Source organism: Podarcis erhardii, assembly GCF_964252035.2.
Source record: "Podarcis erhardii genome assembly, chromosome: 6".
In the NCBI taxonomy this organism is placed as follows: domain Eukaryota; kingdom Metazoa; phylum Chordata; class Lepidosauria; order Squamata; family Lacertidae; genus Podarcis; species Podarcis erhardii.
This window is the reverse complement of record NC_138510.1, coordinates 80,732,166-80,758,418: the sequence shown is the minus strand read 5'-3', so window position 1 is coordinate 80,758,418 and position 26,253 is coordinate 80,732,166. Positions and strand designations below refer to the sequence as shown.

General features: G+C 43.3%; 1 protein-coding gene across 11 annotated transcripts in view; it reads right to left on the bottom strand.

Annotated features, from left to right (window-relative positions):
- The window catches only part of NTNG1 (netrin G1), a 210,175-nt gene extending 190,823 nt beyond the window's left edge, over positions 1-19,352 (bottom strand). For 2 of the 11 annotated variants that reach the window (XM_081865946.1, XM_081865947.1), the window contains exons 1-2: positions 18,077-19,343; positions 10,067-10,776 (exon numbers count right to left, since the gene is read on the bottom strand). In XM_081865946.1, the coding sequence (XP_081722072.1) occupies positions 10,067-10,312 (246 nt within the window). In that variant the 5' untranslated portion in view covers positions 10,313-10,776; positions 18,077-19,343. Of the gene's footprint in view, positions 1-10,066; positions 10,777-17,861; positions 17,942-18,076 lie in introns of those variants that run through there. The other 9 variants (XM_081865942.1, XM_081865938.1, XM_081865944.1 and 6 more) reach the window with 9 other exon arrangements.
- Positions 19,353-26,253: the final 6,901 nt, after the last annotated feature.

Sequence of the window (26,253 nt, the reverse complement as noted above, 5' to 3'; positions counted from 1 at the left end):
AGAAGTAAGTGTTTAGTGGGGCTTATTCCAAGGTAAGTGGGTACAGAATGGAAGCCTAGGTTTTGGTTTACGGCTGGCATTGGGGGAAACAGGGTTGTTGGCACCTGTCTGTCTCAAGAGACAATGGAGTGCGCCTTCAGGGCAGAAGCCAAACTTCTGTATTAGCAGCACCAAAGTGCTCTCTCCGGGACACAAGCCTGAGCAGTGTGTAGGGAGGTCCCGGGCTGCCCAGATGTCAAGACCCTCCTCTTGGCTTCTCTGATGTGGTCCGAAGGAAAGCAGAGCAATACATCTGGCATAAGCTTGCCTGCAGAAGTCGCCAGAAGGAGGCATACAAGGCGACATCAATCGCCTTGTGGGCTCCACTCCATTGTGGGTTTACTCCTTATCCTTTTCTTCTGCTGAAGTTATCCCACAAGGCAGCAGAGGTTTGAGATCAGAGTTTTCCTTCTCCTAGATGGGCTACCTTCCCAGGTTGATGAGCCCCATCTGCCCCTCACTTCCCTCTACAGCACATGCAGAAACTGCCTTCTTGACCATTGGACCCACTATTGCTTTCACCTGCTCAATCCACCGGAGCCTGTCTTTGCATGCAATGGAAGTCCCTAACTCACTGAGGGTTGGAAACCTATCAGCTACCCTCACCAGGTTTAGCTGGCCAGTCAAAGCCGTTCCCCGTTGTGCGGTCACTTGTCACATGCTGACAGCTTCTAGGAGTCACAGTTGAGAGCAGAGTGCATGGTGGGGACAAACTACCCCAGAAGGAGCATGGTGTGTCCCCCACCAGTGGTTCTACCCTTCCCATAACACCTCATACACCCTGTGGAAAAGCAGGTTACATAACAGCTCATACAGTAAGCAGAAATTCAACAGAATAAGTGCTTTCTAGTATTTGTTGTTTAGTCATTTAGTCGTGTCCGACTCTTCGTGACCCCATGGACCAAAGCACACCAGGCACTCCTGTCTTCCACTGCCTCCTGCAGTTTGGTCAAACTCATGTTAGTAGCTTTGAGAACATTATCCAACCATCTTGTCCTCTGTCGTCCCCTTCTTGTGCCCTCCATCTTTCCCAACATCAGGGTCTTTTCCAGGGTGTCTTCTCTTCTCATGAGGTGGCCAAAATATTGGAGCCTCAGCTTCAGGATCTGTCCTTCCAGTGAGCACTCAGGGCTGATTTATTTCAGAATGGATAGGTTTGATCTTCTTGCAGTCCATGGGACTATCAAGAGTCTCCTCCAGCACTATAATTCAAAAGCATCAGTTCTTCAGTGATCAGCCTTCTTTATAGAAATACAATTATGGGGAAAGCTGCACCATTACAACATTCTCTCTAATTTTATGCTATGCCCCACCTTACCACCATGGCAGCAATTTTGTGACTGGCACCCCAGCACTCTCAAAATTCAAATGTGCTCACTGGTCCAAAAAGCTTACCAACTCCTGCCTTAAGTGAAATGTTTATCTGCAGGTTCCTGAAGAAAAGCTTGCAGCTGCTTTGCTCCTCCTCTTTGTGGAGCTGCACTGATGCAAATCAGACTGATGAAATAGTCTCCAGTCCACATGGTGGTACAAGAGACCCAGATGAAGATGTAGGCAGCACAATTTTGTTGGTGGCAGCTTCTGTTTCCACAATGGAGGACAGAGCTGTTACAGGAAAGCTGTAAAATGTGCAAGTGTGATGATTTTAGAGGTGATCTTACGGATCATAAGGGGATTTAGGAAAAGAGATAGCATCCCCAGTAAACAGAGCCCTTAGTTATGCAGGGTTCTGTAGACCAAGTGCAACATCTTGAATGGTTTCGGACAAGAATGAAAAACCAACCTGCATATTCTGATCAAAGCACATTATAAAAGAGCAGTAATCCCACCAAATATACCCTACTTTTCTATTTGGAATATCAAGACGGTCAACAGAAGTAAAAGGCTCTGTTTCTTTCTTCAATAGTGGAAAAGTTCATTGCTTGTTTAAGTCTTCCTGCTTTTTTTTTTTTTTAAGAATGAAGAGCTTTCTACCTCTAAAAAAAATCTACCCAGGTTGATCATAAAACTGATTAGAAATAAGCAGGTATTCACTCAGATAATAGAAGCATTTGGTATAATTTGACTCCTTTTTTCAGACAGGACAAGAAATATGTATCATATTTATTTTGAGCAGATTCATTTTCTGAATGGGTGAGTTTTTCTATCAGCAAAACTGATGATTTGTCTTTGCATTAGCATACTGCTTTATAGAGTCTCAAGTCTTTTTAAACTGGTGCTGCCCTGCGATTATTAAACCATAATAGGTTGCTGATATTTACACATGCTTAAGCTGGTGATATATCCCGAAGCTGAAATCCAGCTATCGCCCAGCCCTACAAAGCAACCCTAGTTACCAGGTAGGCTTCATGTATTTCTTCTTCTTTAACTACCTCTTCTATATCTCTCGCCATGCTGAGATCTGTAGATTTGTGATCTGATATAAAATTACTTATCTGCTTAGGTATGTGCAGAACTGGACTTCAGACTATCCCCTGCAGACTGAAAGTCACTGAGCACCCAAGTAAAAGAAGGAGATTAATAATCAAAAAGTGCAAGAAACTATCCTCTTCGTAGGGCATACATGTTATTAAAATTCATTCAAAGGCCTCTCTCTATAATTACATTCACACTGTCAGGACTTAAATATCAAGACAGTGTCACTGCCAAGTGACTGTTCCCATGTGGATTTATTAAATTCTGGAGACAAAAAAAAAGAAGAAGTACTAAAAATATAACCTTAAGAGATGATGTGTTTATGGATATTTCTGCCTGGGGATATTGCCGAACCTTTTGCTCTTAAGAGACTAACATTTTTCTATCCCAAGCTTTCTCTGCTTCACTCCATTAGATAAAGCATCTAGGATTACTGCCAATTTTTCAAAGTAAAATACTGTACGAAGATTGGGAGCTGATGCTCCCCTGGCTAAACTGTCCAGTTGCTAACTTGATTTATTTGCAAGGTGCAAGATTTCTCTCTTTCTTTCAGGAATTTCAGCTTTCCTTTAAAACAATATGATGTGAGAAGGATGAATCGACCAACCATCAGTGGAGAAAACATATCGGACCCCATCTTTAGGCCACTGCAAGGCAGCCAAAGCATGGACCAGCTGTCAATTCGGATGTGGACCCTTGCACACAATTATCTGCTGTGCATGGACTGTCCTTCACACCAGCTTCTGGGGCTGTGTACAAATATCAGTTAGGAAAACTGGACATAAGTATTGTCTCCAAAGGCATGCCTGATGTGGTTCTTATTAACCAATACACCAAAAAAGGGGGGGGGGAGGTGTCATTTGGCTAGTTTGAAACCAACTTCAGCTATATTCCAGATCTGGACAATGCAATGGATGCTGACCAATCAAGATAATTGCTTAGATCAGGGTTAGTCATTTTTGTTATTCACAATAGCCACTCTGGTCTCCATACGGCTGTCAAGGGACCAGAATGATGTGATCCCAGCATGGATAGTTCATTTACTTAGCAGAGACCAAATCTCAATCTCTCTCTCTCTCTCTCTCTCTCTCTCTCTCTCTCTCTCTCACACACACACACACACACACACCTCTGTAGTGCCATTTGCAACCCACGGATAGGGAGAAGCATTTTTGGCACCTCGTCCGATTTTTGCTCATTTTTGACAGGGGAGGGGCAACTGCCATTATTTTAAACAATGTGGCAGGTGGTTTTGTGGGTCCCCCACCTCGCTTTTTCTCAGGACAGAGTGGCTGGGGCAACCCAGTCAGATGGATGGGGCAAATAATAAAGTTAATCTTAAAATTATCATTCGCACACTGGGCCAGTCTGCAGTATATGGCAGTGCCATCGTTCTCCTAGGACTGCACCTGCCCTGTCACCTGAATCAGCAGCAAAGCTCCACCACCCCTAATGGTATTTCCTTAATTAATAATGGTACCCCCCCTTTCCCCCGGTTGAGAACACTGTCAGCAAGACATCCTCCCTCATGAGCAGCCCAGCGCCAGCATTATGATAAATTGGGCATTGGCTGATGAGCCCAGGGGTTTGTAAGGGCTGTTCACCTGCTACACCATCATTCTCCACATTGTTCTCTTCAGAATGGCTAAAAATAAAATAAAAACGAATGAGCAAAGGCAAGTTCATCATTCACCCATCAGGCTGGGAGTTAACCAGCTGCCCACACCAGGCCTAGTATGCTGAAGCATTATTAATAGTCCTTCTAGGGTTAGGATTAGAAGACCCCCATGCACTGAAAAATAGATATCTGGATCAGGGTTTCCTGCCTATGGAATCATCTATGAATGAGTGAACTCATGAGTCACTATGCAAAGCGCTTCCCCAGAACATGTTTCTATTAAAAACCATTTTATTTTACATAACTGTTGTAAGATTTCAGCAATATGGTGTCCAACTACTCAAGTAGCATATTTGTTTATAAAATCCTGACTTCACTTTAAAAATGTGTTTATGTGATCCAGAGGGGTGGGGGGACTCTTTCAGTTGCATTTTCTCTCTCTTGAAAACGGAGCAAACCAAAACCAAAAACCTTGCTTTTAGAAAACAGATTTACAGTCAAATTCATCATGGCATAATCCTGTTAATAATTTACAAGCATGCTTTTAAGTGGATTAATGAATGACATTAGAATCTGTTTTTCCTGGAATGTGGCTTTTTAATTTTGATTCATGAAAGATATATTCTTTTTGCTGCTGTTCCCGTTGGGGTGCAAAAGAAACAAGCATCCCACAGCAAGCCATCACGGAGGGTTTAGCGATATTAGGAGCATTTATATTCCTTTAATGAGACCAAAAAGTGTGCCACTACAAATAGCCTATGAAAACTCCAACACAGACATATAGAACATGCATAGTATTTATCACTATAAACATATTCATTCAGTATTCTAGCTGGGCCAGAAAGAATGACATTTTGAATGTGCATTTGCATAGGACTTTGACAAAAGATTCAGATGATTTCCTTCAATGCACTCATTCCCCTTGATCCCTTCCCAGATCCACTCTCAACCTGCAACTGTATGCCTACAACCTACATATTGGTTCATAAACTTACTCCTATTTGCATTGCTCCTATTTGCATGAAGAAGTGATATGCACCGCTTCTCTCCACCATGCACATCACATGGTGCTATGAAGTGTGATGCTCTGAAAAGCATTATCTTTCCATCCATAGAGGTGCATGCAGACCTTGGCATGGAGCGTTCTCCCCATGATGGGAATTATGAGGAAACACAAGGTGCACATACAAGAACCTTGCTGAAGCTAAAGAGGTCTGTATTGGAGAGAAGCACCTAGGAATGCTATGTATGCTAGCTGGAGTCCCACCATGGAAAAAGGTGGTGTGTAGGAACATAGATCAATTGTCTTCCTACCTAGTTCTGTATTGTCTGCAATGACTGGCAGAAATTATCCAGGGTTTCAGATAGCAGACATTTCTGGCCACACCTAGAGTTGCCAAGGGATTGAACCTGGGACCTTCTGTATGCAAGGAAGAAGCTCTGCCACCAGTGCTGTGCCAGGCTATTTCACACCCTAGGCAAGGCTAGCTACTTGCAGCCAGCATTTGAAATTCACCAGGCACCAGGAACATTTTGCACCTGGCTATCAGCCACTTGAAACCAAGAGAATATGCCCAGGTGCCAGGAGGTGCATGCCTGGGGATCCTTGGATCTTGACTGTTTTCACACACTAGCAACACATCCTTTAGAATTCTATGCATTATATTTTGGTTCTGCACAATCTGAACCAAAAAGCTGCATTGAAAAATAAGAGCTGTCTGGCCCCAAATGACAACTAGACATTCCATTTTGGCGACTGTAACCTTTGGTTTAAGGAGCCATTGGGCGCCTAGCCTATATTTCTAACACTACCCATGACCCATGTGGAAAACAGTGCTACTTTACTAATGTTACACTACCTTTCAAAAATACTCAAGGTGGCTTCATATACTTTTAAAAAAAGCATGAGCATCAAAACGCAACCATCATAAAATGAACCACAACCAAAGGAAATGCAGTGCTTAGAGGTCATATAACCTTCATTCATAAAAACATGAAGATATTCACCAAAAAACCCCCCCATTTTCATCAAGAAAGGAAGGGAAGAAAAGAAAAGGAGGGAGGTATACAATCTGAATGGGTTATTTTCCCCTTCATGATAAATTACCAGCTACCAACCTTCCATACCAGATTTGTTCTTGATATTGCTGCTGCAGTGCTGTATTGATTTGTTGTCCTTAGGCATCCATGCATATATTAGGGCATTTCCAAATGAAACCCCAGATTCATTTCACTTCTTGCCTTATAAACTAGTCTGATGAATTGAATCCGATGGTTTAATTATTTCAGTAAACATAATCATGGCACTGCTAACTACACCAGAGAGCCCTTTATTTCCCTAATTTTTTAGCAATGCGAGCCTACTGGTAATGAAAGGCTTGCTGCATTAATGACGCCGAAAATCTCCAAGGAAAACATTTAAGGTCCAACTCATAATGTTATGCTAGAATTACATGCACAGAAGACTTTTTAATAATCTTTGTTTCCTAATTTAGTTTTGATTGGCTAGGAAATCCATAGTGGCACTCAAAGGCTTGCTTTTACGCTGCCATCAGCAACTCAGCTCTATAAATTGTACAAACGTACACAGACTTCCTCCATCTGTAGGCTCTTTCAAAGTCGCTGTATAACCTCTCCAGGAAAAAAAAGAAAGCTAAACTAAAACTGCAGCATGCTGCAGATAATTCCAAGATAAGTTGCAGTTTTTTAAAGACATCAAATGTTGCACTGGGCTGTGGCAGCAAAGGCTGCATAAGAAAATAAAGAGTTCCTCTCTTCTGATTGCTATAAACTACTGCTTATTGCAAATTACAAGTGGACACTGGCAATTTGCTAGCTGCACCTCTGCTCTTTCTGCCTCTCTCACCCACACAATCATTCCTGCATAGCACCATGTTCTTTGGGTACCTAGCCACCCAGGGACCTGGAAACAATAAATTGTCATGAGAAATACACATGCACAAATATTAGGAATACAGGGAGCTGCCTTGGCTCAAGTCAGACAAACAGTCCATCTAGCTCCCTACAGTGTTCCTTGACTGGCAGCAGCTCTCCAAGGTTGCAGGCAGAGAAGTACGTACACCAGCATCCTGCTCTTTCAGACCTAAGGTCTATCCAGTTCAGCATCTGGGAAGCTCTTTCTCAGTCCTTCCTGGAGACGCTGGGAACTGAACCTGGGACTTCTTGCAAGTGCTCCACCACCTTCAAGCAATGGCCCAGGAGTGATGCTGATGAAATTGGCCCATGTGCACTTTTTGTTGGGTTTTGATCTTCTGAATGACCTCATCTTGTTTGCAGCATGACCTCATCTGATATTTTTATGATTATTATGGGCTTTATCTGCCCATGTACAGCTTGCCTTTCTTACTCCCCCTCATTCTATTCCCTCATTCCTAGTTTTCCAGCTTTCTTTTCCAACAATACTCAGTATTCCAAGTCTGTTTTGCATTATTTCTCCTAATGGACTTTTCTTAATGCCAAGGTTCCCCTTGGCGTGTTGATAACTCCCCACTTGTTTCTCCCTCTTGGCTCCCATGCTGTTGGCATCCCCCATTGGTACCCAAGCAGTGAGCAAGCATGGAAAGAGAAGAGGCATAGCAAAGCCTGGAATTGCATGCTTCCTGTATGTTGTTGGTTCTAGAAAGTTTTTTAATCAAGCATTTATAACTTTATCTACACAAGTATATTGCAGCAGAAATGGGATTAACAATGTAAGATGCACTCCTAACCCCACTTACCCAGGAGTAAGCCCTATGGGACTTACTTCTGAGTAGACAGGGTTAAGATTACAAGATTAGACACAGCAGCCTTGCAAAGAAGCCCATAAAAGTGAGTAGCCCACAATTTTGGTCACCTACAAGCAATTCTTGTTTGCCACAGGTGATCAAGCAAGTAGCTATTTTAAAAACGCAACAGGGATCCTCTCCCTCTTTGTTCTGTTGAAGCTAATTTGCAGTCTCTGATGAATACATTCCTGGGAAACCCAGCCAGATGGGTGGAGTATGTATGTATGTATGTATGTATGTATGAATGAATAAATAAATAAATAAATAATATCTTCTTTGCATACAAGCACAGAGAAACCAAAATCTCATCCAAAGGCTGCACTATCCGTACAACTCACTCTAAGATGCTACTGGAAGGAATTTTTTTATTTTGTTTCACTCTAGTTCAGTTTATTAACTTTTTGAATAAGCAAGAGTGAGAAAAAGCTGCCGATGACATTTTCTTATGACATTTTCATTCATTCGTATGCCTGGGCTAGAGACTGCACATGAACCCTTCCTGCTCTTTGAAACCTCAGGTCAGGGTCTGGAGACCAGAGAAAGTACGTGACCTGTCAAGTGTCTTGATCAAGGCCAAAAACATTTTAAAGGAAAGCCATATGCTAACTGTGTGCCTACCATGACTGTGATTTGGAACATGCTAAATTTAAAACATTCTTATGAAACCTTCATCCCATTTTCAGCATGTAAACATTCCTCAAAGCAAAAGTATTAAAAATGAAATCTTCCTGTGACTAGATCGCATTGCATGTCTCCACCACAGCAAACAGTACACAAGAGTTTGCTTTATACGGAGTCAGACCATTGCTCCATCTAGCTCCATCTAGCATGAAGTAGCTTTCCTGGGTTTCAGGCAGGAGTCGAGTTTTCCCAGCCCTCTCCAGAGATGCCAAGAATTGCACAGAAAGCACATCATTCTACCAGTGAACTATCATCCTTCACCAAACATGTAGCTCTCGGTCATTTCAGGGCACTCAACTCTTTGAAAAAACAACAACACACTTTACTTTTTAAAATTACATGAATTTATCATGGATCTGCAATATTTTATAGGTGTTATTAACACAATTCCCTGGGAAGCTCTCCTGCCCAAATGAAATGAATACCAGAGCTTGTAGCCCTCTTGTACCACTTTTGCTCATTTCAATGTAGTACACACTGGGTAGACTATGCCCTAAGTGAGCTTCCAGCATGTGTGTACAGGTTAAGACAGAATTGATATGCCCAGCATTTTGCATATTCTGCCTCTTACTTCTAGCTTTGTCCTGTGGTTCTGTGGTTAACTCAAAGTGTACGTTACAAAACACAAGATGAATGCTTGTCACCGATTTAAATAGCCCAGGGATGCATGCAATTTATAACAATGCATAATCATTTGCACAAGAAGTAGTAGATGACAAAACCAGAGCATAGGTTTTCACTGCACCTAAATTATAGAGCAAGTTTACAAATGGTGAGATTCCATATATAATGTATGTATACACACATATATACCAGTTTAGTGAAACTGTAGGGACTCATAAGCAGGTCAAGTCAGCATTTTTATCCAATGCTGGTTTAAATAGCTAGTAGGTTATTCATCTTGCCTAAGAGAAGCGTGCTTCTAACTTTGGGATTTTGGGTTCATTCAGTTATAGGAAAACAGCACACACACTCAGAAATAAATAAATTAATAATAATAATGATACTCTGAAAAAATAGGATTGCCAGACATGTAGGAATGTTTCTCTAGGAATCTTACTTTTTGCAGAAGCTTGTTACCTTCTTAGGGGAAGTTACCTGGCAGAGTACAGGTGCTCTGCACCACTTAATGATGCTGGCAACACCAAGATACACTTGAAATCAAATCTTGTTAACCTTGTTTGCATTTTTATCCCGAGCTGAAACCAGGTGCATTTCGACTCAAAATATTGCAGTTGTGAAAGGACACACCTTTCATTTAAAGGAACCAGGAATGGTTTTGCTATTGATACCAACTGAACCTAAACAAAAACATACTGAATGACTACTTATCACCTCTTCATCTTAAAAAGCTGATGGCTATTTGCCAAAGGTTTTTCAGACCTATAGTATAGTGTGACATGCAAATTTTGACATAAGCCTAAATCCTTGGTCTTGGTCCACAAGACTGAAGTTAAGGATATTTGCTTTGTTGTGCTGAGAGATCTATCCTTTAGGCCACAATTCAACTTTCAGGTTTTTTCCTTACCATTCCGCAGAAGGTCTCTGGTGGATTTCCACATGTTATGTCTGGTGGATCCAGACTCACTTTCACATATTTCATCATATCTATGGCTTCTGGCTGACAGGCTGTGTAATCCCAAAACTTCCCTTCATCTGTGTAAATCTGGGTCTTACACACATCGTAATGCCCCCAAGCAGAAGTGTAGTGCTGTATCACCGACGACACAGTAACCCAAAGGGTATGAAGTGACAAGAATCTTGACAAATACATCTCTAAATCCTTCACAGGTGCCTTGACAGCTATAACCAGTAGCAATCAAAGGTGTAGTCTATATTATACATGTATGTACACCAGGAGTTGCGAGTTACTGTAAAAACATGTTCCAGACCAGAGCAGAAGAGTTAGGTTACAGTGGTTGCTTTTTTAAAGTTGGAAACTTTGGTGGTAGCCTGGCATTACAAAGAGATGTTTTTCATCTGAAGGATGTCGGCTGCCTTAAAAAGAATGTATCAGGGCCTTAATCACATATGTAAAGGACGTTCAAAATCAGATGATAGCTTAGCAATGCCCAGGCTTCAGATGGGTAGTCAGTAATCCTGAACGATCCTCCTCTTTCGCGGCTCATGAGGAATGGCCAGCCAAACCGATAAATCAGTTGTTGGAGCAAAACGATGAGCATCTACAGGCCTGTGTCTAACTGCCATCAATCATTCTTTTCTTCTGGCACCAGCACCCTTTTAGAAACAATAAAAGTAAGAGTTATTGTCCAAGAATCAATGCATTAGAAAAATATACGATATGTTGACATTTCAAGAGCCTTTGATACAATATAAGGTAAATTGGAATAATCTGGATAACCTTTACTGGAGGGGCTTTTACTGGAGTGAACAAACTACCGGAATCACTCATCACCAAAACTATTTTGACATGAAAGATTTAACTCCTCTCTAACAAAGACAGATATGTAGCATTCTCAGCGAGTCCTGAGTCCCTCTTTCCCTTGGTTTATTTGCTTCAGAAATGGTATTTCCAACTTTGCAAAGCCCGAGAGCAAGAAATAGCCCTTCAACAGCTTTTGAATTTCATAACCAAAAGGGGGATAGAAACCCCCAACCCACCAGAGGTGGTGGATCTTTTATTACAGTGACAAAGGGCTGACAACAACTTGTGCGCTTTTCATCTCTTGGAAAGAAGGCCTGGGAGACAGCTCCAAGTGTCTAGTACACGTCTCAGCTTTTGTTAGCTTAATAAGAGAGATATTATGAGCACACTTCTGTCTCTTTGGATTTTTTCTCATTAGTACTGGAAGAGCTTTGCTTCTTTTGTTTAATTGTGTTTAATGACAAAGATAACAGTTGGCTCATTTGCAGCTTATAATAATTTCCTCTTTCTATAGGCCTTCTGTATTTTCTTTTTATTATTATTATTATTATTTTAATGTCCTTTTATGTGTCAATTTCGAGAGCAGAAGCCATCCTCTCAAACCCCCTCTGTTCACAGGAGGGGGACATAAAACACTGCTGTAAATTAATTAAATGCTACAACTATTTTTTAAAAAATACAAAATCATACACAGAACCATGGGACAGATGTTCACCTGACAGCCATCAGGCGTGGGTTGTCAGCACCCGGGGCAAGGCAAGTAATTTGCACCCCCTAACCCTGGATTTGTGCCCCCTAACCCTACCCCTAACCCTAACCCCCAGATGTTGCGCCCGGTGCGGCCAGCCCCCCCTGCACCCCCCACGCTACGCCACTGGGCCCCTGAAAATATGCGAGTTTAGTTATTCCCTGGTACAGGCCACAGTCCTCAGACCTATGCTGGGATGGAACCATTTCAATGTGCCACTCTGTTTGCCATTAATGATGCTTTCTGAACGTTGGGAGCCTGATCTACAGACTTCAAGGGAACAAGGAACTGGTTCTTTCTGGCAATTTTCCCCAAGATGATGCGTTTAATCATATAGCCCCATTCTTAACAATCTGGTATTAAGCCACCATCCGCCACCAGCTCTCCCTGAGCTCTCCCTTGGCATATGGAAGCAGCTGTGCTTCATACAGCTGCTTACCTCTGTTAGTTTTGATCTTCTAGCTAGTTGCATTATTGAGACTATGATGCCACATATATGGAAAAAAAAGCTCCCCACATTATAGTAACTTCTTACAGCTCATTCCAGAAAACATCTACTTCCAGGGAAAGGGAACCTGGTCTTCAAAGCAATTTTTTGTAAACAAGTTCCTTCTATTCAAAGAAGGCACCGTCTTGAAACTGAACTTAGCTACAGAGACTACGCAGTGCCAACAGATGGCTGAATTGTGTTTCCATAGCAAATTACAATAATTGCCTTATGGACGCAAGTGCAATTTCCTATTATATTCATTTCATAAAATGGTATTGTACAGCTGTTACATGCATTGCATTGCATTAGAAAATGTTCTGGCTACTTGAATTTCCTTCCAGCAACGAGCTGCACAATGTTGGAATTTTAAATTGTCACAAATCTAGAAGCATTTTTATAATATATTTTTCAACGAACACACCTTTAAAACCATACCATCTTGTCCAACATCTCCCTTCAGTTTTGGTATGCTTAGTCTTGTGTAATCATCACCAAACCATTTCATGCATTCATTTGGTAATTCAGAAACAGTGTTTGATTCATTTCAAATCTGCTGTTTTAGAGTTTCTTCCACTGCATAGTCCAAAATGCACCTTTTTAGAAAGAAGGCAGATTTTCTTTCCCCGCTGCCATTCATCACTGGGGTGGGGAAGGGTTTACTAAAGAAATAATTCACTTTTTTGGTATTATTTGATCTTTTCTTTAAGAAATAAAATGTATGATTACCAGAAAAGCGCTATATATAATGAATGCTGAAATGATGAAGTACCTTTGTGAATAAAAAGATGCACTTCTGCAAATAAGCCCTATTATTTTCAGGACTCTTTACTCCTGAGCAAATGTGTGCTTAAATACCTAACCTTTCTTGTGGAGCTTTCCTTTTTTTCATCAAGATGTCAGCAGACACACAAAGCACAAATGCAGAAAGTGGAGACTAAGAGCAGCACTGAACACTACCCCTCTTCACTAGGCTATACCCTTTCCCCTGTATAATGAATCCTCATTAAGGAAAGTTTAGAGTCATGATGATGGTCATTACGCAGAATTATAGACTGTATCATTGATCGAATTTAGTGTGCTGACAAGGGGAAAGTGGAGAAGATTCTGCAGGTGATTTGAGAATCAGACAGATACCAGAACATGTGAATGGCATGTTTGACAAGAAGCAGCCAATTATAGCTTAAATTTCTGGCACCTGTCCGGTACATGATTAATAGTTTTTCATTACATTACAGACATATTATTAATGTATTAAAAATGTCATGCTTTGGCAAAAGCTAACGCAGCATACCTTAGCTAGTTGGCAGCGTCTCATTATTAATGAGCTCTCACTGACACAGGGAAAGATACTGACTTAAGATCACAGGCTAAGGGTCATTGGTGTTTGGGGCAACAGCATCACGTGACCCATGTTGCATTTATGCATGGGAGGGGGGAAAGCAACTCATGAAAGCCAGGTCTCAGCTACCTACAGTCATAATGATTTTATTTTCTTGCACGAACTCACAAATTTCCACTTTGATCCTAAACAGAACAGCAATTTATTTCAGCACAATTCAAATAATATTCCTAGTTGAACTTCCTTAGGATCATAAACTTTTTGAACATTAACATCTGTAGTGGAGATAAGGAGCTTTGAAGAATCAAGTAGGATTCTGCCACCGCCACCCCAGCATTTTCCGAAATTCATATTTGATCTATAACAGAGAAGTGCAAATAACTGACAGACGTCTGGTGTTGTGAATCCTCCCAAGATTTTATAACCTCTGCCTACTATCCAATCATGCAATCTACCATATTAAACTGAATTGATCCACAGCATCTCACATACAAAAGCTAGCATCTTCCTTAGTTGAAGGAAAGGTAATTGCAATCTGCTGGAAAAATAAATGGATTATGCTAACTGTATTCAACAGAGCCACAACACACAGTGTGTTGGAGCTGTCCCTTGTTTCTGATAGCTCATCACTCCCGAGGTACTTTGACCCTTTAATTTTCCACCTATGCCCTATTTGCCAGTGTCTGAAAAAAAACCCAGCAGGCATTTCACACCCCATCCCCACCCCACACATTCCTAACTTGCATTTATCACGACTTAAAACAGTGATATTAATCGCTTAGTAATCAGCAATCTATTCTTAGGCATGGACGGGTAATCGATGCCCAGCCTTCCATGTTGCATTCATTACGCATACCAAATTTGATACCCCAGCTCAGACACCAAAAGCAAATGCCAGCTGTAATTAATTATTATAAAAGAGAACTGTCAATTCTCATTAGCATTTTGCTGGCAAATGTAGCTTCTTGTAGTAGGCTTGGTCACTGGGAACAGCATCATCTTCCCACACTCGCAATAATAATCATCTCATTATAAAAACTGTCACCCAAGAATGAGATGATCGGGGATGCTGTCAGGAGAACTCTCCAGGTAAGGGTTGCCTCTACTACTTGGCTTGATTTTTATTCAAAAAAGAGTTTAAAAAAAATAAAGAACCCAAACCAATTCTAGTTATATTTACTTCAAAAGAAGTAAAGCGTTTATGCATTTTAAGGAAGTGTGGACAGGTTTGCAGCCTTTCGTTACATTGTCACATGCAAATCAAACATAACTTAGTACTGTAGATAGCTTGGTAGATAGATAATGAAACCATGAAGCAGATATGTGACAACTGTATTCTATGCTATTCTCTACAGATTTTCTTTAAAAACCTTTCATGGCATTTTGGGTGGTGTTTTCTTCAAAGGCTCCAATAATACTGTTATGAACACAATCCAGAATGTGCAATAAACCACCACAATTTTCCACTCCCCCCACCACCACCACTCAGGAAATAAAATCTGGTAGGGTAACCCAGGATCTTGGCATTTAAAACCAGCCCACATCTTAAAAAAATAAAATAAAGATCAAGCTCAGTCAACTTTGGAAGCTAAAAGGGAACATATATATATAAAGTAGGGTTTGCACTTTACCTCCTTGGATGTGGAATCAAAAATGGAAAATGCCAATTTTGTACAGTGCCCCCACGACTATGGAAACCTCTGCATTTAGAACTAGCCCACTGCTTTTCATAAATACTAAATTAGCTGCTGAACAAGCAAAAATAGGACCATATGGATAATTGGGTATATGCTTTATGCCCTTAGGCTTGGAAAGTAGTAAAATACATTGGGTGTGGGTGAAATATATAAGAGGATTTTGATGGTAAAGAGTCTAGCTTTCTTTTTTAAAAAAGCAATTAAAATTTTTGAACTGTGTAACAGTGCAGATATTTTTCCCTTGGGAAGGTAAGAGGGATTTCTGGAATTTTAAGTTGTAAGGAGAGAGAGAGAGAAACAAGATTTAAAATTTAATCATGAAAACCAAGGGCTCTAAAGCAACCTAACCCCCAATGATGACTGTTCCGTTTTTTCTGTCTTGCAGCATTATCCGGAAAACACAGTACACGAATGCCTCATAGCGTAGCACAGTATTCAAATTGGAAGGAAAATGAATCACATGCTTTCATTCGAGGGCAATATTATCAGTCACTGTTGGAAGCACGTATTGTTATAACTGCCATAGATTTCTGAAGCGCCTATCCTTCATTTAAGTAGCTGCTACAGAATAGCCTATTGCTTGCAACAGTTAGGCACAATTACCAGGGAAACATAAGAAAAGTTGTTGGAAAGTAACAAACTGTGGCAACAATCCTGAATGTAGCAATGCAACCTTGAGTACAGGATGGCTTCTCATGACACTAATAAGAAAATTTTCCAGCTGAATTTCAATATTCGTTACCACTTAAATATATGCAAGGAATTGGCTGCCGATAAGCTAAAAAGCCCTGGCTTTGTTTAAAATAATAGTAATAATTCTACACCTTGGATCACAAATGCAGTTGCATTTTTAAATGTGATTTAGGCATGACAATTTGAGAAAGAATGAATATCCATCTCTAATTGCGAACTGCTGTGGAAATAGTTCATACAGGATCCACGATGATTCAAATGACACATTTTGTGGTGTACTTACCCAACTCTCTTGTTAGGGCAAATACAGAAACCTTTCAAGGTCCTAAAACTTGACAGAAAAGTATGGGCTGAATTTATATGCTGCTATAAGTGACTTCCAGGAACACATTTCGATTCTAACAAGATTGTGTTATGAAATCTATTTGACAGAATCATCTTTTACATATCCACTCAAGGATAAAGCTCAATTAAGTTCGCTGTGGCATACATCCAATTAAGCGGGTCTAGGATTGGGCTATTTTCAAACAGATCCTAAAAACAAGGAAACCTATGAGGAAAGGGGCCTGGCAACCCACAATCTGCACCACTGCCTTATTTATCCCCCTCCTTTCATGTATTTGGAAAACAGAAAGATGAAGAAACAAATATTTATCAATATATGGCTCACACGTTTTCTTTAAGGGAACAAGATGTAAAGCATGCAAACTTTTAAGAGTTGTTATCTGTTGAATACACCTTTTCATCATAGCTCACTGTCATCTGATGCTTTTGTTTTTGGGGGATAAACTCATTTTCCTCTCTCACTGCCCCACAACCCCAACACTTATATCTGACCAATTTAGAAATTGTATTTCATTTTACATCAGAACGAAGACCCAGTGGAGTTGGGCTTAAGCCACCTCTCCCAGTCTTTTTGCTGTATTTTGAGTCACATTTCCTCCCTGCACAAAAATCTTTATTCACAGAACTGAAAAAGCTACTCGGATTCAGAATGAACGGTGCACTTTTTTTAGCAGCTTTGGCTCAGATGATCCATTAAAAAAGTAGTCCGTATTTAGCAAACATATTCCCTTTATTTACTGCCTGCCATCATTAAAAAAAATTATTTTTTTCAGGGAAAGATCTCGTGCTGAGGATAACCCTTTTTTGTAAATTGCAACAGTGAGGTGCTCGCCCTTCTTTAAATCTTGTGCCATTGATTCTGTGATGTTAAAATGAAATTCTAAGCTAGGAAAGGTCCAGGGCAGGAAGGTAACCGATTGAAGGTTTCCTTATGAAGCAGAATTTAATTAGATGGTTCAGAACTGAGGACACCCCACTAGCAGAACAATGCATTTCAGGGGAGACGGTGCCAGCCCAAGGAGTACATCTCTAGCTTCATTGCCTTGGCAGAAAAGATGCCCGGATCCCCGCCACCACCACCGAACATATTCGGTGTTAGATAACAAAAGGTCAATTGCCCTCTTTCCTAGAAACAACCCCTCTGAAAGACCCCCCCCCCCAACACATTTCCGCCCTTTCGCCAAGATTGCAAATCTGGTCGCCTTCCCCACGGAAGACCCTCCCGGACGAACGGCAGAGGGCGCAGTTTCTATTCGTATCTAAGTTTGATCTCCTTTCCCTTTTCTAAATATCTCTTAATTGGTTACTGCGGGGAGGAGGGGGGGGTGGCGGAGAAGAGGAAACGCCAGAAAAGCACAATAATTCTGCTTGCTACGGAAATATGCATCTGAAGACGCTGCATATTTTTTAAAAAAAGTATCTGGGCAGATAGACAGATGAACACCCGCTTCCTCTGAGCAAACCACAGCGCTGCATCCAGATCCAATGCCACCGGAGGCTCCCCACTTTCCATCCCTCCAACCCGGGATAGAAAATAATAATAAAAAGAATCGAGCATCCCCTTGCACGGTGGAAGGGAAAGAGGAGGACGCAGCAGCCAGTTAGGTGGGAAAGTCCCAACAAACCTCGGATGGGATCTCGTGCCTCTGTGTTTGGCCAACAGCGAAGTTTCCCCCGGGCGGGCTGCGAAAGGGTCCTCGATCTTTCCAGCTCTGGGATCTTAAGCCAGCGAGCCGAAGTGGGGAGAAACCTCGTTCTGGGGGGGGGGGGGAGTTTACCCCTTCTTTCGAATAGCGCCGTCTGGAGGGCGGGCAACGGGCGGGCTCGCGGGCTTACTCACCGTGCGGGGCGACCGCTGCGCGCGTCGGGCAGGAGGCGAAGACGCCGAGGCCGAGGAACCGGGCGCCGCCTTCGCTCGGGACCCCCTTGGCGGGCGAAGGAGACTCCGAGGCTGTGGTGCCTCTCCGGCAGCGCCGGGACGCTGAGGGGGAAAACGAGGGCTGCCCTCACTGGCCGCTTCTCCCGCGTGCCGCCGCCGCCGCTCTCCCTTCGCAGGCGACTAGCTAACAAAGTTACACCTCACGCCCCCCCCAAAGAGAGACTTGCGCGAGCGTGGCAAGGGAAAGCGACGCGAGCCTCGGGCTGAGGCTGGGCGCTCCCCGTGCGCGGCGCCCGGCGGGGATTAGCCACTCCTCTGGCGCGGCCACTTTGGAGCAGCAGCAGCAGCAGCAGCCCAGCTTGGCTAACAACGGGGCGGGAAATCCTGAGGCAGAGGGAGGGACCTGGCTCGGACAGAGGTGGCGGGAAGGGCGGCGCGGGGAGACGGCGTCCCTTCAGGCGTCCCGCTCCGCTGGGACTTTCCCGCCCTTCCCCGGCCGGCTTTTCCCTCAGGCCGCCGCACTTCTTGGCGTCAAACTTTTGGCGGGCAGGCGCGGGCAGGCGCGCGCTGCTCGCCCGCCGGCCGCGGCGGCTCCAGGTGGCGCGGCTGCTCCCGTCGTGCTGGTGGCGGCGGCGGCGGCGGCGGCTGTCGCTGCGGGACCCCCCTAGCTTTCATTTTATTTTCGGCCGCCGACGTTGAAGGTGCTCGGAAGGGACATAAATCACCGCAATTAGCCTTGGCGCCGACCAGAGCCTCCTCGCCACTCCCAGGGCCCCGCTGCCGCCGCCGCCGCCGCTTCCGGGGCGCGTCGCGGCGCTCCAGTCAGAAATGTCACTGCACATCAGCGTCGACGGCGAGACGCGGGGAAAAGTCCATCGGATGAAATATACATGCAACACACCCCTCCTCCTCCTCCTCCTCTCTCTCTCTCTCTCTCTCTCTCCAAATTCTCCTTGGGTACTACTCCTACCGGCAGCTCCTGGGCGCTCGCCGCGGCCCCTGCAGTGGCGGAAAGAAGCTCGCAAACTTAAGGACAGGACGCGATCAATGCGAGAGGGAGGGCGAGCGGCGAGGAAGGCGCAGAGGGGGTGGCACCGCCGTTTCACTTAAAAGCAATCTCCTCCTGCAACTGGCAGCGACGAGAGAGATTGCGAACCTTATACCACCTCCGAACCTGAGCGCGCCGAGCGGTCCTAACGCCGATGGGATCAGCAGCCGGCTCCATCGCCAGCTCCACTTTTTTGGCTTACCACCCACAGCGTCTCCGGCACCTACCACGCCCCTCGTTTTTCGCTTTAACAATGCCCAGGTGTTACAGTCGTATCCATCTTATTAAGAATTAAATCTGATTGCTGCAAAGCTGGATGGGTGGGATTTGTGGCCCTTGAGATGTTGTTGGACTCCAACTCCCATCAGCCCCCCAGCCAGCTCAACCAATGGTCAAGGGGGTTGGGAGTTGCAGCCCAGCAACAACTGGAGGGGAGCATGTCCCCCCCCCCACACCTGGTGTAAATGGCACGTCACTTCCAGGTAAAGTTAGTGATTTCCAAAGGTTGAGGGAGTTGGGTAAGTTTAGCCTGGGAAAGAGGAGATATGATAGCCACCTTCAAATTTCTAAAATGCTGGCACATGAAAGATAGAGCAAGCCTCTTTTCTCATCCATAGCCAATGGCTTACAAGAAAGGAGATTCCGACTAAACATCAGAAGGGGTTTTCTGATAGAAGAGCTGTTGGACAGTGGGACAGATTTGCACTGGAGGTTTTAATGACAGATGGATGGCTGTCTGTCATTGATGCTTTCATTGAGATTCCTGACCCCTGGGGTCCCTTCCAATTCTATGCAACCTGAATCTTGACCATCACCAGACCACACATGCACCACTCCTTGGTCATGTAGGTTCTTCATAGTTCCCTGGAGCATTTGAGCTGCTTCACACTTTGCTTTAAAAATACTGGCACCAAAATGAATGCCCAGCACTGCCACTTGTGAATGGTGCACTCATGTATAAATCCCCAGGGTTTTCTGCATTTAACACTAGCAGTCGTCTGGAAAAGGGTTGGGCCACACCTTGCCTGTTTCCTTGCGCTGATGTATGTGTCTGCACCCTTTGTGACTGATGGCGTCACACTGACATTTGCTCTGATTGATTTTGACGTGATGAAAATTTTTGAGGTGACAGCCTCCTTCATATAGTCCTGATTTTCCTCTAAAGAAATAGGTCGTGTAGGTGACAATAGAGAATAGCACAGCTGAAGTTAAGTTCTTTAATGTCCCTGTGAGAGGACATGCCTAGCTCTTTCACTGAAACCAAGGGCACACCTATGCATTTCACTTTGGTGGCAGAGCCATAGCTCAATGGTAGTGCATACATTAAGCATTTTTCAGCATTCAAATTCCCAAAAATGAGGGGTCCTAAAAAGTTGTAACGTGACTTGGGAACTCAAAAGCTCTGGTTAAATTAATAAAATTTGGTTTTGTTTGGTAAGTGAATTGTGTGTAAAATTGCACAGAAATCCTTAATAATGATAGCCAAGTACTTGCAGTTATATATGAATATGTATCATCATCATCAGTGAGCATTACCTAACGTTTTCAAAAAGAAAAATTAAAATTATTTGGTATTCTGATAGCAGTTTCTGTGCTTTCTCATCAAATGCAGACCTACCAAGCTAAATGTTGTCCAGTCAGAAAAATAAAAGCAGATTTGAATTTCTCACACTCTAAAACATATTTTTAAGACTGAAGAAATTTGCAAAAATAAAGTTATACCCTCTAAAATGACATGCCCTAAGCAGGAGTATCAGATTCTACCCCTGGCAGGTAAGGCAGGGAAGACTCCTGTCTGCAGCCCTGTCACCTCTTGTTGACAATACTGAGCCTTAAGACTCACAAGCCTGAAATCTAAAGTATGTGTGCTGCTCATTTATTACTGGTGATACATTTTATTTAGAATACTCCTATGACACCCTTCAGTTCAAAGCTCTCAGGGCAGCCATTATCCACATGATCAAGAATACAACAGAATAATACCATTCCTGCTATAATAGTGAACTCGTCTGGAAGCGAAATTGGGCCACCCAAAAGTATGGTAGTGGCTTCTGAGTACTTGAAGTAGGTGCTAGGAGTGCAGAAATGCAGAACATGACATTTGAGGGCTGGGGGGGGGGCACCCTGTATGTCATGAACTTGTGAGCTTACAGAATGCCAATTAATTGAGGGGGGCTCTAAATCAGAGGTGGGAAACCTCTGGGGCTGATAGGAGTTGAACAACACCTCAAAGGCCACAGGTTCCCCATCCCCGTTCTAATTAAACCAGAGTCTGTTCATCTTATCAAAGGCAAAATCAGACCTGCTAAGTACCAAACATGGTCCATAGGACTGTTACAAGGAATCAGGGACCCATTCATGTTTCTCCCATGTAACTGTGACAGAATCACTTTCTCACATCATGGTTGTCATAGATCCATTGTCTTTCACAAGCTCTTGATGGCTACTGCCTCTCTGGATGTGTAGGTTCACCACTATGAACTTTACATTCCCAAGATGTGTAAATGTTCACATGTAGATCATATTATACTGAGCTTTACTTCAACCGTCTATCATAGTGAACTTAAATTCCTGACTTCTGTAAACACTTTTTGGCTGACATTTAGCTATACATTTGGCAGTACATGGCACATTTGGGCTGACCTCCTCCTCACTACGTTTATGGCACCCCTTAAAATAATATTGTTCCCAGATCACAGTGACCCTAACTGTATGTTCTTGGCCTTGATTCTTATGTATTTCCTGAAAGTCAAACACATTTTTCTTTTCTTCCTTGACCAGCCAAATTTGCTTCCCTTGGTACTGATTCCCTTGGTCCATGCATCAGCAGTGCATACTTGCATATTAGCAAAGCAAACCATTTTGTTTGCTACAACTGAAGCAAGAAAAATCAGCATACCATGGTACCCGGGGTTACATATGCTTCAGGTTACATACGCTTCAGGTTACAGACTACGTTAACCCAGAAATAGTACCTCGGGTTAAGAACTTTGCTTCAGGATGAGAACAGAAATCGTGCTCCGGCGGCGTGGCAGCAGCAGGAGGCCCCGTTAGCTGAAGTGGTGCTTCAGGTTAAGAACAGTTTCAGGTTAAGAATGGACCTCCGGAATGAATTAAGTACTTAACCCAAGGTACCACTGTACAGCTAACCTATGTCACATATTTTAGTGGCACTTTCCTACAACTTCGCCAGTTTTACAGAGGGAGAGAGTAACTGGCAGTACGTTGGGGCCGTGGTGCTTACCTAACCGCCTGACAGCTGAGTCGCTCCTGCTTAATGGGAGGGTGAGGGGTGAGGTGGCAGAGCTTGGCGCAGTGCAAACATACTAGCAGGGGTACAAGATTGTGTGTGTAGGGCCTCAGGCAGTGGTGTGCACTGAAATTTTTCATAGGGAAACAGAGCTAGAGGACCAGCTGGCGAGGGCAATGGGGGGGCCCTAACATGCAAGTGAGCATTGTGCCTCCCACATTAAGCATGGCAGAAATTTCCAGAGCTTTGGGAAGGAGGTGCCTGGGGATCATTTAAGGGAATAGCCTAGTCCATTGACTACTTGCCTCTGACTTCGGGAGTACAGAGATGCATACTTCCATAGAGGACAGCTGTATCAATGGGAGAGTGGGTCAGGGAAACAAAGCAAGTTTTGCTCTCACTGCAACAGTGTCCCCAAGCACAACACTTTACTGTTTCCCATAGGAAAATTGAGAATGGCAGCCTTGATTTTGGTGTAGCTTGCTTCGGGATTTTAGCCGCGGTCTTTGTTCTTAGCCAAGTTATAGCAAAGCTGTATCTATGCTAAGTGTATGTGTCAGAGTGGATTATGGGAATCTTCTCACTTCCTAGAAGAACGATAAAAAAATAAAAAAATGCTAGGTTAACTATTCCAAGCTTGCTCTTTGTGTCTGAAAGAAAAACACGGCACATTATTGCTATATGGTACTATAACAGTCAAGGAGTGCGGACTGCATTAAGAAAAGGTGTTGGAAATGAAGGGTAGGATATTAATGGTCATCAGTTGTACCTCTGACCCTGACATACTTCCATCTCAATTCAACAACAATAGTTCAAGAAGAAAAATGCAACAGCTCATGTCCCTGGCTCCCAGGGCTGAGCTGGCTCATCTGATTTCCCATTGATTTATTTTGCCCTAACTCAGCTCCCAATTTGCTCAATCAATAGGCGATTATTTGGCTATTGATCCAGGCCTGTGTTTTTAGTGCCTGCAACAGCTTTATTTGCTGCTCCCAAGGGAAGACTGGGGAGTGACCGGGGGGAAGGGGGAAATGGTACTAGAGAGAGAGAGAGAAATGTCTTAATCCAGTGGATACAGGATTCTGCAGGAAAAGAATGTCTGCCTGGAAGAGTTGGGGCAAATAAGAGTTCTGTAGCACAATAAAGACTAACAAAATATTTGCATGCCTTCTGCCTCACAGATACACACACATATATAGAAAAAGGTGTTGGTGCAAAGGACACTTTACAAGATGTGTACAGTCATACCTCATGTTGAATCCACTTCAGGTTACGTGTTTTCGTGTTGCGTCCCGCGGCAACCCAGAAGTACTGGAATGGGTTACTTCTGGGTTTCACTGCTCGCACATGCGCAGAAGCACTAAATCATGCTGCACGTGTGCGCAGATGCAGGACTTCGGCTTGCATCAGTTCTGTGTTACGGACGGGCCCCCAGAACGGATCCTGTCCGTAACACGAGGTTCCACTGTATGTTTCATATAGTGTTGTTTTTTTTTTTTAAATACATGCCTTCACCTTATTTTGTGAGGAGTTCCAACTGATTGATATAATGATGGGAACAAGCATATATTCCCCCAACCAAGATAAAGCTAGATGACATTGTAACAGGTCTTTATTGCAACAGTACTTTGCATTGGATTCATTCTCTCTCTCTCTCTCTCTCTCTCTCTCTCTCTCTGTGTGTGTGTGTGTAGAGTAGTGGTGGTGTAATGATCAGATAGTAAAAACACTGGCAGCCTGGTTTTCCTCAAGCATCTTCTCCTGACTGCTGCCAGAAAATTATATCAAGAAACTTGGGTCTGAAAGGAAGCCTCCCCCCCGGGACTTCCGGGTTGGCGCCATCGCCGAATGGTGGACTCCCTCTGAGCTCCGGAGGGAGCCAGCTCGGCAGGGGCTGGGTCCTACCGCGCCGGCGACGCGGGGACCCTCAAAAACCATGGGCGCTGAAACCCATGGGCATGGTGACTCGGCGGGCACCGTTTGCGCCCCCCGACCCGCGAAGGAGCCTTTTTAAAGGCTGCGGAGCGGGTGCCGGGGGTGTGTGTGGTGCTATGAGTCCTCCGCTTCCCCTGCCGAGCGAAGCCGCATGCCATTCGGCGGAGAGCGCTGACTTCTTCCATTGAAAATTTGGATCAAAAAGAACAACCCGTGAGTAATTGGAAACTGGACTTAAAAAGGGATTTTTTTTTTAAAAATTCAGAGCGAGCGGGGGAGGTGCAAAAAGGAAGTCAGTCTCCCCCCGGTTGTAGAGGAATTAAAGCAAAGGATTTGACAACTAAGATCGAGTGCTACCTTATTTTGATAAAGTTACTAATTTCACGATGGAAAACTATAAGATTGGGCTGGAGGAGAAAAGTAAAATGTGAGCTAAAAGGCAACCCCCCCCCCCCGTGAACCGGGAGCGATCTGCGAGAGTGCCGGGAGAGGAGCAACAGAGGCTTTGACAGCTGTCAAAGGAGCTGTCAAAGTTGAAGAATAAAAAGAGAACTTTGTTACGAGGACTTTGCCGGTTATATTCGTTACAAATTGGATATTAACTGTTTAAAATAAGGAATAACAAGTTACTTTGACTGTTGGGTGTGATCTGGAAGGAAACTGAGTTACTATAATCCCTCTAGAGGGGATGTGGGACACTACAAGTATTGCTGGTATGGAATTTGAATAGGACTTCTTATCTCCTGGGAAACTGCAGAAATGGAATACTATTTTGTCTACAAAGGTCTCTACACTAAAGGAGACAATGGATTTATCTATTGAAGAATGGAAGGGACTTGACGTAAAGTTTTGTTCCTGAATAACAAAGCCTCTGTAGAGGATTTAGAAGTTTTTGGAATTAGAACATTTTTGCAGGGGAGCAGGAAATGAAACTAGAGGAAAGTGAGGAGAGAGAATAACAAGAACAACATGAACAATAAGAATTGGATAAAGTTGGAAGTGGGAACATTTGGGACATCCAGATTTGAAAGGTCTAAAGAAACAAAATTGGAGTTTTTGCTCTTGAATACAGAGATTTGGATGGAAAAAATGGGCCTTTTTGAGATAGAGTTTTTCCAAGATTGGACGTTCAAAATTAAAGATGACCAAAAAGGCGGCAAAGACTTTTAAAAAGACGGCGAAGTGGATTTGTGAAGGATTTCAGCCTAGATGTGGGATCTCCAGGATGACAGCAGGGATGGACACTGAGGAACGCAACCGGGAAAGGGGGGGGGGGATATTGGAATCCAAAGGGTGTTAAACTATATTTTATTCTTTTTTCTATCTTTTTTATTTTAACCTGTTCTGCATATTAAAGAGGGGAACTCGTGGAAGGGAGCGGGGTCGATTTTAGGGGATGGAAAAACATTTTTAACATTGGGTTAATCATAATAAGTTTAAAATTTGGGGTAAGAACTTGTTGAATCTATTTGAAGGAATTGGAATACAAAAGGGGGTGGGGCGGGGAAGTCCTGAAAGGATATCAATGAAAATAAGGTTATAAAATGGATGTTTTATTTTTCTTTTTTCTTCTTTCTGTTATATTTGAAAATGTTCAATAAATATTATTTAAAAAAAAAAAAATGAAAGGAAGCCTCCCCCCGCCCCACCCATCAAATTGACAGTGAAAGGTTGTTGGACTCGATTTTACCTAATCTTCCTTCTCAGCTTGGAGTTATTCTCCCCCGCCCCCCGCTTGAGGGTAAGAAGATCTTTCCCATTCCTGTCTGTGGAACCTTTGAGCAAGACATCTCCACCTAAAAACTTTCCAGTAGATATGTGCAAAAGCCAAAAAGAGGGAAATAAACAGACTTCATTCCAACTCCCAGTCTAGGCTCCTTGTTTCTCAGAGCTGGAATGAAAAGA